Genomic DNA, 11,460 nt, shown 5'->3' on the forward strand with positions numbered 1-11,460 from the left:
TCACGGCTCTTTGAAATACTTGTTTCTGATTGGGCAACTGCGCAACTGCATGTTCGCCTCTATAACAATTAAAAGGTGTGGTGACATTTACCATTATTCAGCGAATTTTCGCGAGTGAAATCCAGTCGTGAGGGCAGTTAGATTTCTTTGCATAGTTTTTGCTTTGTGTTCAAAAAACGCAAATTTGCCGCGATAAAGGGAGTTCACCCAAACATGAAAATTAGCCCCTGATTTACTCACCCTCAAGCCATCTGAAAGTATATGACTTTCTTCTTTCAGATGAATACGATCTGAGTTATATTAAAGGGGTCATATGATGCGATTTCAATTTTTCCTTTCTCTTTGGAGTGTTACAAGCTCTTGGTGCATAAAGAAGATCTGTAAAGTTGCAAAGACTAAAGTCTCAAATCCAAAGAGATATTCTTTATAAAAGTTAAGAGTTAACCACGCCTACCTAAAACGGCTTGTTCTAACACGCCCCCACATACCTACCTCACTATGTGGGAAGATTTGCATAACGCCGCCCAAATGTTCACGCAAAGAAAGAAGGTTCTACGTTTTTTATATTTAAAGAGTTTTTATATTTTATATTTTTTATATTTAAAGCGAGTTTTTTGGGCAGTGTAGAGTAGGGCTTGTTGTTTGTCATTTCTCCGATCACAAATGCAGACATGGTTTTATGTTTACGTGGCGCGATGCAACGCAACGCGTAAAAAGACAGTATAAGTCATTATAATCCATAATTATGTCTCCACTGGATGCAACGAATGCCTCATTTATAATGGGTTTTATTGGTTTTGAATCATCGCTCCGGCCTGACAGGGCATCATCACAGTATGGTGAGGGGCGTAACATTTCCGTCAAACGCTTGAGGTATTCGGCCAATCACAACGCACTGGATAGCTGGCCAATCAGAGCACACCTCGCTTTTCAGACTGATGAGCTTTGTAAAAATCGACGCGTTTCAGAAAGGCGGGGCATAGAGGAGAAACAATACTGCAAGTAAAGACTGACAAGTAGGTTGACCAATAGCATGCAGGCATTGTACACAATCGACCAATCGTGGCGTGTGAGAAGGCGGTATCTACAGAGAACGGACCTCAAAGCGATAAAGCACGAGGACTGTAGAGAGACCGTCAATTCTGAATGTTGTGTTTGCATCAGATTCTTTCATTTCAAAAGATCAAGGACAAGTGTTTTCTCATTACATGATTCCTTAAATACAGACAATATCTCCTTGGATGCTGCGGCTTAAGAATCAGTGCATATCGTAATTAACGTAAGTGACATTTTAAGTTTTTCCTAATGCCTACAGGTTATCTTTTCTCAAATGATTGTATTAATTTCCTTCGGGCTGTGATAGAGCAATTTGCAAGAGACTTTAATTTACTTGCACTGAATTATTTTCTTTCTTCCAGAACTTTAGAAAATGTTTTCATGACCTCTTCCGTAGATTATGTGACCTTCTGAAGTAAATTAATTGGAAAATCTATTACATATGACCCAAAATGGTTTTTCAAGGTCAAACTATCAGCCGACTGTGTTGATCATCAGGTGAAGATCAGGTGGAGACATAACCCTATCCATAATATTTCTTTCTCCAGTGATAAACTCATCTTGTATGAATCAGTAGAGAAATATGCACTGATCAAACACTGTTTACAGTCCAAAACAGCTCTAAACAAATATGTGGGTGGATTTTGATGTGAGAGGACAACAGGAGATGGACTTTTTCACTTGAGGAAGCGTTATTATGGATTATGAAGTCATATTTTGGACAGAAGTGATGGTTTAAAGTTGAAACGTCTTAATGATGAATGTTTTTCTTACAAACATGCAGCTTTTGTCTTCTCAAGACATTAACTGACGGACTGGAGTGGTGTGGATTTCTTGTGGATTATTGTGATGTTTTTATCAGCTGTTTGGACTCTCATTCTGACGGCACCCATTCACTGCAGAGCATCCATTGTTGAGCAAGCAATCATGTAATGCAAAATTTCTCCAAATCTGTTCCCATGAAGAAACAAAATCATCTTGGATGGTCGGAGGATGAGTAAATGTTTTGCAAATGTTCATTTTTTGGTTAAGCATTCCTTTAAAAAACACACACACATGCATTCATTCAAGCACTTTCCACACAAGACACAAACCCGCACAACACCACAGACAGCAGGGAGAAAGCCCTCTGGAAAATCTGTCTATTGAATTAAATGCATTAGCCAGAAGGTTTATGAACAACAGCGAAGCAGAAGAGGACATAGATGGAATATGATAAGTTATCACTCTGATTATTAGACATAAAGCCTTGTAAAGGTTAAAACACTCTTCAATATTCAGAATGAAGAAGAATTTAAATTTTCCTGATCAGCAAACATGACGTGACTGTTGTCTTGTTATGCACACTCACTATTCAAGACCTTTCTGATTTACCAGCTGCACTATCAGAATATCAATTAGCTCAGACTTTTATTTACAAAATTGGGTGTTACTGGCACACCACTTATTACATTAGGAAATAAACTCTCAAAACACACTTCTATGCTCTCACTAGTTTTTTAATTTGTCAACGTGCATCACATCTCAAATGATGTACTCTGTTTAACAGTAGGATTTCACACTAATTTTGTGCATTAAGGATAGGTGGAGACCATGACCTGATGATAGCTGTTTTAAGTGTTTTCATAATCTACCAGATTTGTTGCTTTATCGGAAATGACACACAGTAAAAAAAATTATTCTGTTCACGAATTACATTTAGCTTGATTTTTCTTTGTTTTCATCACACATAACAAAAGTACACTAACTTTTAATTTAAACTTTATTAAGGGCACTAGGGGACCGTTGTAAATTTTAATAATTTTAAAAACAGAGTTATCGTTAATTCACACTTAAAATAAAAACATAAAACAACATTTTCATTAATTGAAATAAACATGAACTGAAATAAAATACAAAACAATGTTTATCTGAGCTAGCTGCCAAAGGTACAATTCCTCATTCTTATTTAGTTTAATATGCAGTATTAAATTAACTACAACTACTTAAAAAATGTACAACAAAATTACTAAAACTTTCAAGTGAAAATAGAAGAATAAAATCAAAATATTAACTAAAACTATAATACTATATTAAGGATACTTATTCTCAAAAATCATTTAAAACAATAAATATTGAAACATTTAATACTTCATGCTATGTTTAGATCATTACCGTTTCAAACATCCAATCAATTATATAATTGATTGGATGTTTAATGTAATTGAATATAACTGATTGGATATTTTAATATTTATATATTAATATATCTAAATATAAAGTAAAATAGAAAAAAATGTATCCCACAAATCCCAAATATTTTAATACATCAAAATAAAATAACAAATGAAAATAATAATAAAAAAAAGCATGCAATAATAAATAAATAAAGAATAAAAGACATCTCAAAAATAATATTAATACAAAAAAAAAAATACAAAATTAAAAATGTCAATAAATAAATGCAAAGATACAACAAAAATCCATCAATCATTCTGAAGTAATCGAATTTCTTTCTGGCGCAAATGGGTTTCTAAAATGATTCAGTTTGCTAAATCGGGCTCGTCTCCCAGAAAGCAACTAATTTTTTGCCAGGCAGAATATGAGACTAACTATATATACTTGTATGAGCTTGTTTCAGTGCTGTCTGCTCATCTCATTTGAGTTGACCTTTTGTCCTCCGTCTCATCTCGTATCTCATCTCTTCCCAGCGAGCTAATCTGAAGAACATCAGATGAATCACGGTGATCCTGAGCCGTCTGTCTCAAAGAAAAACACACATAATCTTCTTGACATAATCAGAAGAAACAATACACTTGATGCCTGAAAACTCCCTGTATATCAGAACGTCTGAGCAGATGCATCAACTAATGAAAACAAAAACCTTAAAGTTACTAAAATGCATCAATTAACTATATAAATGACCAGCTATATCAAACACATCTGGATAAATCACATCAGGCTCGCAAAGTGGATGGTATTTGTCAAACTCTTCTGTGTGGAAGCAGTGCTGAAGAAAGTTTGCGATGTGTTTTATCACAGCAGACAGTGGAGCTGCACAGCCCGGAACCGGATTAAGACTCCTCACTGTCAGAGAACTCGGAAACCTCTTTCATTTCCAAACCTTCACAACCTGCTAAACAGATCAGAAGGAGGCTCGTTTATAAATGATTCATAGAAAAGTAGTATTTCACCTCTTCAACTTTTAAGAGTCACATTTCAGCAGTTTATTTTACTGAATTGATCTCTGTCACAGAGTTTTCATATTCATTTATGCCTTTTTCATGTGGCTTGTATATGTTTAATTTAAATATGTTTGTTTATATGCATTTATTTATTGAAATGATAATAACAGGTTAAAGCATTCATACCGCACATCTATTTTATAATTATTTTTTTTAGAACTCATGGCTAAATGACTAATGATCAGTATGATTTTATTTATATACACTATTATAGTTTTTTTTACTAAGATTTTGAATTAGCTTTTTTTTTATATATATATTTTCAGTTTTCATTGTACAGTACGTTTACTTTTATTTTTAGTACTTTTATGACTTCTGTTAGCTTTTGTTTGTTTTAGATCATTTATTTCCAGTTAGTAATTTGAAGATATTAATATTTTATTATTTTTAATAAAAATGTTTCAAGTAGTTTGTGTTTATGACCCTGCCATTGAGATATAGGCTCACACACAATGGCCGGGGCTATAAGCTAAAACTATTTTTAAAAAGTTCTTATTAGAAATAATGCTGACATATATATATATATATATATATATATATATACACACACACACACACACACATATACATATATATATATATAAGAATATGGTAATGCATATTATATCTTGCTCATGTTCGCACCTCATGTGTTGACTGTTGTTTGCAAATCATTAACAAACGCGCAGTGTTGATGATATATTGACATGCATCCTAATCTCACTCAGACTTTAAAAAGACTCGATATGAAATTTCTTTCCTTAAGTGATTGCTGTAACAGGGCGAATGAGACGAGAGATGTGCAGATCTATTTGCAAGCTTTATTAGACAGAGACGTGGTCAATAACACAGGCAGGGTCGAAACACCAGCAAACAGGCATGGCACTGGCAAAACACAGGAGTAGTCCAAGGACAGACGTGATCAGACTCCTGCGAACAATATCCAACAGGGCAAGGCAAAGAGAGATAATCCAGGTATGCAGCAATAGTCCAGGCAGGGGCAAACAGAGTCCAAATGGTAAAACAACAGATAGTCCAAGGTACACAGGCTGGAATCAGGAAACAGGTAATAACAAGACTAGACTAGACTAGACTAGACTATGAAAACACGAAATGGCTCTGTAAAGCAGCTATCACTAAGAGAGTGATAAACGCAGAACAATACTTGGCAATGAGAGCTAGGAAGTCCATGGTTTATGTAGGATGTGTGATTGGTTACAGCTGTGGGTGTAATCAGTGCAATGGATGATGGGAAATGTAGTCCAGGGTATAGTGTAACAGTCTGTGTAGTGTGAGAGTCCATGTGGTGAGTGGGTGACCGCTGGTGGTGAGAGAACGGAAGTTCATAGACCGGATTCGTGAAAATTGCCATGTAACCCCATTTATAAATTCCTGCATCAGTCAGTGAAATTTAATGCAAGCGTGTATCTGAAGGGAAAACGATGCTTTTAAATGCGCTACGACCATCAGAATAGCTCTGTTCTAATAAAATGCCAGTAATAATTACAGTCTGAGCATTTGACATATACTGCCAGCAGAGACAGTCAGAGATAAATTAATCACTGCCAAGATCAATATGAATGAACTGTACAGTAAATTAAATGTCAGGGGTGACTAACCTATGAAGTTACTTTTATTAGAGCACTTCTGGAAAAAAAAAAAAGACAGACACGAGGATCAGTCCTCAGCAAGGACTGTAGCAGTGGGGTCCAAAAATCTAAATGTCCGTTCACACCAAGGAAGATAACCTATCCACCTTATTTTAACGTAAGAGCCATTTATGATTAATGTGCAAGACTTCTGGTGTCATTCGCTTCCAGTTATTTTACCAGTACAAAACAGTCGGTTATGCTGCTTAATGGTTGCGATCACATTATTTTAATTTATTATGATTATCATAAACAAGTCATCACCCTTCTGGCTCTTCCTAACTCAAAGGATGAGCAAACTCTGAATTTACTCTGCCCGGTTTGGGCTCTTAGATTGTATGTAGACCTCTCTTGCCACTTCCTGCATTCAGAGCAGCTCTTTGTTTGCTTCAGAGGCCGTTCTAAAGGGCTGCCAGTCATGAATCAGACTCTGCGTCCCAATGTGCCTACTTATAGTACGCCCTAAAGCAGGGTTCCTCAAATCTTGCCCTGGAGGGCCAATGCGCTGCAGAGTTTAGCTCCAACCCTGATCAAACTCACCTACCTGTGATTTTCTTATGATCCTGAAGACACTGATTAGCATGCTCAGGTGTGTTTGATTAGGGTTAGAGCTAAACTCTGCAGGAAAGTGGATCTCGTGGGCCAGATTTGAGGATCCCTGCCCTAAAGAATGTACTCTTTTGGTGAAGAAAAAGTACACACTTTTGAGTGTGTAGCAGAAGAGTAGGCAAGCTTTGGGACATACTATTGCGTTATACAATTGCGTCTTTAACGGTCCGCTCTGTCACATAATTACACGCATCCTGTCACTGTAAACTGGCCTGTCAATCATCTTATTTTGGATATAGATATCCATTGCAGAATTGCTGTCATACGGCTCGTTCACTGAATCGCTGGCCGTCTCAGTGATCAGCCGTAAAACAGTGATTCTGTCCTAATTCCCTTGCATATTAATGGTGGAGTTCCCTTTAAAATCTTAAATGATTCCCTTTGAGCTAAATTATCACTGTTTCCCTTACAACATCCTCCACATTTCATTTAATTTAACTTCCTACCGTATTGGAGAGAAATGAAGTAACACGTTGATCCGCTAGCCGTGGGTCTTTATGCAGAGAACTCTGCTCATATTTTTTTGCATAATGATGCATTTAAAAGTTAACGGCCAAATGGATGTTTATAAAAGTTCACATTGTTGTTGTAGATGAAATATCCTAGCACAGATAACATTAAATAAAAATGAACAGGTTAAAGGCTGATTATTAGTAACTCAAACCCCTTTATCTAAACCGCTCTACTTAACCATCAGTCGCGCACATCTGCCATGTTTGTAGTTTAACCTTTTTTATTCGTGTTTGTAGTTCTGAACCGAATCATTCATCAAAGCGCAATGGATTGTGGGTAATATTAGCCGTCAGAGTGTGCACGGATCCACACTTCAAAAATCTACCTGAAATAGTAGTAGACCATCTGGGGACTTCTGGCTTTCTCTTTTCAACATACTATGCTTTAGGACACACTTATTTTAAACTCACATACTATTTAGGATGGATAGTATGAACATTGGGACGAAGGGAAAGACTATCTCGCTGGACAGTTGATGCTATAGCCCTGGCTGACACCTCAGTGGGCTGACAGGGTCCTGTTGGAGTGAGAGCCCATTCCACTAGGGGACTGGCCTCCTCGTGGGCTTGTTCCAGGGGAGTTTCTATTGGTGATATCTGGGCGGCTGCTGGCTGGTCTTCGCCGTCTACCTTCACCAGGTTTTATAACTTGGACGTCCCTGCCCTCCAGGCACATATTTTGTCCGCCTAATTTACCTAATCCCCTCTGTCAGTGGAGAAGGTCTTGTTATGTAGTCCCCAGCCAAGTGACTTGGGTCTCATGATTGGCTCATGGTTCACGAAAAGGAAATCAAGACGGAGGAAAGCAACATCTGAATCTTCTTCTTTAGTTTGAAAAGCACAATGTTTTGTTATTGTTACTACACACAAATTAAAGTAAACCCTTTATAGTTTCATATGATGTCTTACTCTTTCTTCCACTTAGGTTTCTGCTGTCATAAGGAACAAATTCAAGTGATCGCGCAGGTGCCTCACTCGTACACACACAACCATCAGTTCTAGCATACTTGAGATCTCAGCCTGTTCATTATCAAAATAAAATAAAATAATAAAATAAGTTGTATTAATGTCTACACCTAGCCCAACCCTAAACCTGCCCCTTACTATAATGTAAAAACAATAATTATAATTTTTCAGCATGACAAAAATGCAATATTGATGTGCGCATGCTCATAAACATGAATTTAACAACATTAGATGTAAGATTAAACCCTAATGTACACAACTCATGAGAAAAAAACTAAGAAAAAACATGTTATTTCAACAAAAAAAACATCAAATATGATGCGTCATGCAGGGAATTCTGGGAGTGTCAATTTTATGTTTTAAATGTGATTGTTGGTACATTTTACCAGTTTTTACCATACTTTCAAAACAAAAATTAAAATAGGAAAAATATGCATTATGAAAATAATTGAAGACAAAATGTGTTTTACTGAGGAAAAACAAGATTTGGTTTTTAAAAAGCCTTTTTCCAAAAGGTACATCTGGAAAAAGGGGGGCCGTCTTATATTCGGGCCAATACGGTAGTATGGAAACTTACTGTTAACCAGTTAACAGGTTTTTACTGTAGCATTTTTACAGTCTTTTACTGTTAAAATCACAATAATTTTTTACAGTGTTTTCTGAAGACTTTTAAGAAGGATTTTAAGAAGAAAATTTAAAGGATTTGTTATGGAGTTGAGATCAACTAAAACCCCAGTCTTGCCATCCTGGCACTGGGCTATTTGTTCATGCAGCTACGCAAACATGAACAAATCAGGCTTCAGTATTCAGTAACTGTCACGTTATCATTATAGTTATCTTTATAACTATTGGTCTTGGTATGAACGGGCTTTAAGACTATATTGAAATCTTGGATTTTCTTATTTAAATTTTTATATAAATAACACTGTTTTTTCCCCCCGCTAAAGCACACAAAGTCTCTTTAGAACCTTCTCACTTTTGTTTTTGTTAGGGATAACATTTTACATCTGCTGTATTACTTTTATTTGTCCAGGAGTTAACATACATGTACTGAGTGTGTTTGGCCTGAGAACTGCCTGAGGCTGAGAACGTGTTCACAACATTTTGTCCTACATTTCATTTCCATAATTAATTTCTCCTGGGACAAAGAAATCTTCAATACCTCAGTCTTATCACACTTCCACGGTCACTATTTTGTAATAAATTGGATTTTTTCTTTGACCTTTTCAGTCTCAAAAAGCTCCAGAACATGAAGGGTTTTTTTTCCTCTCTCACTACAAATAAGGATTTTGCCAATGCAGCTTTTGATATTTGTCAAAAGATGGAACAGTCTTTTATTCAAAACTTAAAAACTCAGTCACACATAATTTAAATATTCAACATACCCAATTTCAGACCTGGTGCCTCAAGATGAGTTTGACGTCAACATCACATGAGATTTGAGAGCTGTGCTCATTTTTATTACTTATAAACTTCAATTTCTCTATAAACTGACTTCAGAAGAGTTGAAATAGCATTTTAACCCCTTACCACAGTCTACCTACTTTTTACTGTTTATGGAAAACATTTCCTTTCGTGCTCTGTTGAAGAAAAAATCAAATGGATTTCAAATGAGCATAAATGATGACAAATTATTATTACTTTAAATAACCTTGCTCTTTTAAAAAAAAATGACAAAGAGGTGCTTAACCTTTAAAAAATACCACCTTGTTTTAACTGTGCAACTGTTGCAATCTTTGCAACCCTGTTATGAAAATACAATTTATAACACTGATGTGTCATTCGTTTTTCAATCAATAAAACTAACTTAAAAATAAAATAAAATAAAGAACAAATAAAATAAAACAATTTTTAAAATTTAAACACTTAAGAGTTTGGACCTAATTCTTGTAACCAAAAACATAACCACATTATAATAAATTTCATGATGATGAATGCAGGTTTCTCTAAAGATTATAAAATATTTAATATTTTAATAATTAATGATCTGCAGTATACAGAAAATCATTTATTATTATTAAGCTGATATGCTACATAGTACATCCTACACAGACCATATGTGCTGACTGTGTTTGTGACAAGAATATTTTAATCTTTCTTTCTAGCAGTTCAAAGATAAGATAAACCAGGAACCAGAAATACATCCTTCCAGCAAATTTAAAACAAGACAAAACTAAGAACTTTTCACTGCTATAAAGCCAAGTCAACCATTTATTTCAAGTCTTTCTAAAGCCAAACAGGTCTGCCATCGGACCTGCCATATGCTCGCTTCACACACACTTCCAGTTTCAGAGCGATGTGCTTGTTAAATATAACACTTGGTCATGCAAATGGTCGAGAGGAGAAAATTGACTAAATATTAATTCAGCTATTAGAAATCCATGATATGACTTGATATAATACACATTTATGAGATGTGCACAGGTACCTACTGATTCAAAGACTTCTGACATTTTGAATTCTGTAAGAAACATTTTTTTACATATCTATATATTCGCAACATACCTCTGAATGTTGTAAGATTTTATTTGAGGTGTACAGTTTAATCAAACAGGAACAATTTTACTCTTTTTCAATAAAGGATTGAACAAACAGAACATACATTTCTAGAAAAGAAACAGCAAGTAATAATTAAATTTTGAAAGACTGAAATACTATTTTCTTGTAAAACCTACTCCAATAATGTTATTTGAGTATGATTGCGATACTATTATATACATTGAACAAAATTATAAACGCGACACTTTTGTTTTTGCCCCCATTTTTCATGAGCTCAACTCAAAGATCTAAGACTTTTTCTATGTACACAAAAGGCCTATTTCTCTCAAATATTGTTCACAAATCTGTCTACATATGTGTTAGTGAGCACTTCTCCTTTGCCGAGATAATCCATCTACCTCACAGATGTGGCATATCAAGATGCTGATTAGACAGCATGATTATTGCACAGGTGTGCCTTAGGCTGGCCACAATAAAAGGCCACTCTAAAATGTGCAGTTTTACTGTATTGTCGGGTCCGAAAACCAGTCAGTATCTGGTATGACCATCATTTGCCTCATGCAGTGCAACACATCTCCTTCGCATAGAGTTGATCAGGTTGTTGATTGTGGCCTGTGGAATGTTGGTCCACTCCTCTTCAATGGCTGTGCGAAGTTGCTGGATATTGGCATGAACTGGAACACGCTGTCGTATACGCCGATCCAGAGCATCCCAAACATGCTCAATGGGTGACATGTCCGGTGAGTATGCTGGCCATGCAAGAACTGGGATGTTTTCAGCTTCCAGGAATTGTGTACAGATCCTTGCAACATGGGGCCGTGCATTATCATGCTGCAACATGAGGTGATGGTCGTAGATGAATGGCACAACAATGGGCCTCAGTCACGGTATCTCTGTGCATTCAAAATGCCATCAATAAAATGCACCTGTGTTCGTTGTCCATAACATACGCCTGCCCATACCATA

The 11,460-nt window shown here is 35.9% G+C and overlaps 1 protein-coding gene across 1 annotated transcript in view; it reads right to left on the reverse strand.

Moving 5' to 3' along the window:
* Window positions 1–11,460, reverse strand: part of LOC107590493 (membrane protein FAM159B-like) — a 31,205-nt gene continuing 19,745 nt past the window's right edge. Inside the window, exon 4 of the mRNA XM_016279246.1 lies at window positions 1–59. Coding sequence (XP_016134732.1) covers window positions 1–59 — 59 coding nt within the window. The remainder of the gene's footprint in view (window positions 60–11,460) is intronic.

Source organism: Sinocyclocheilus grahami, unplaced genomic scaffold (genome assembly GCF_001515645.1).
Source record: "Sinocyclocheilus grahami isolate Dianchi unplaced genomic scaffold, SAMN03320097.WGS_v1.1 scaffold128.1, whole genome shotgun sequence".
In the NCBI taxonomy this organism is placed as follows: Eukaryota; Metazoa; Chordata; class Actinopteri; order Cypriniformes; family Cyprinidae; genus Sinocyclocheilus; species Sinocyclocheilus grahami.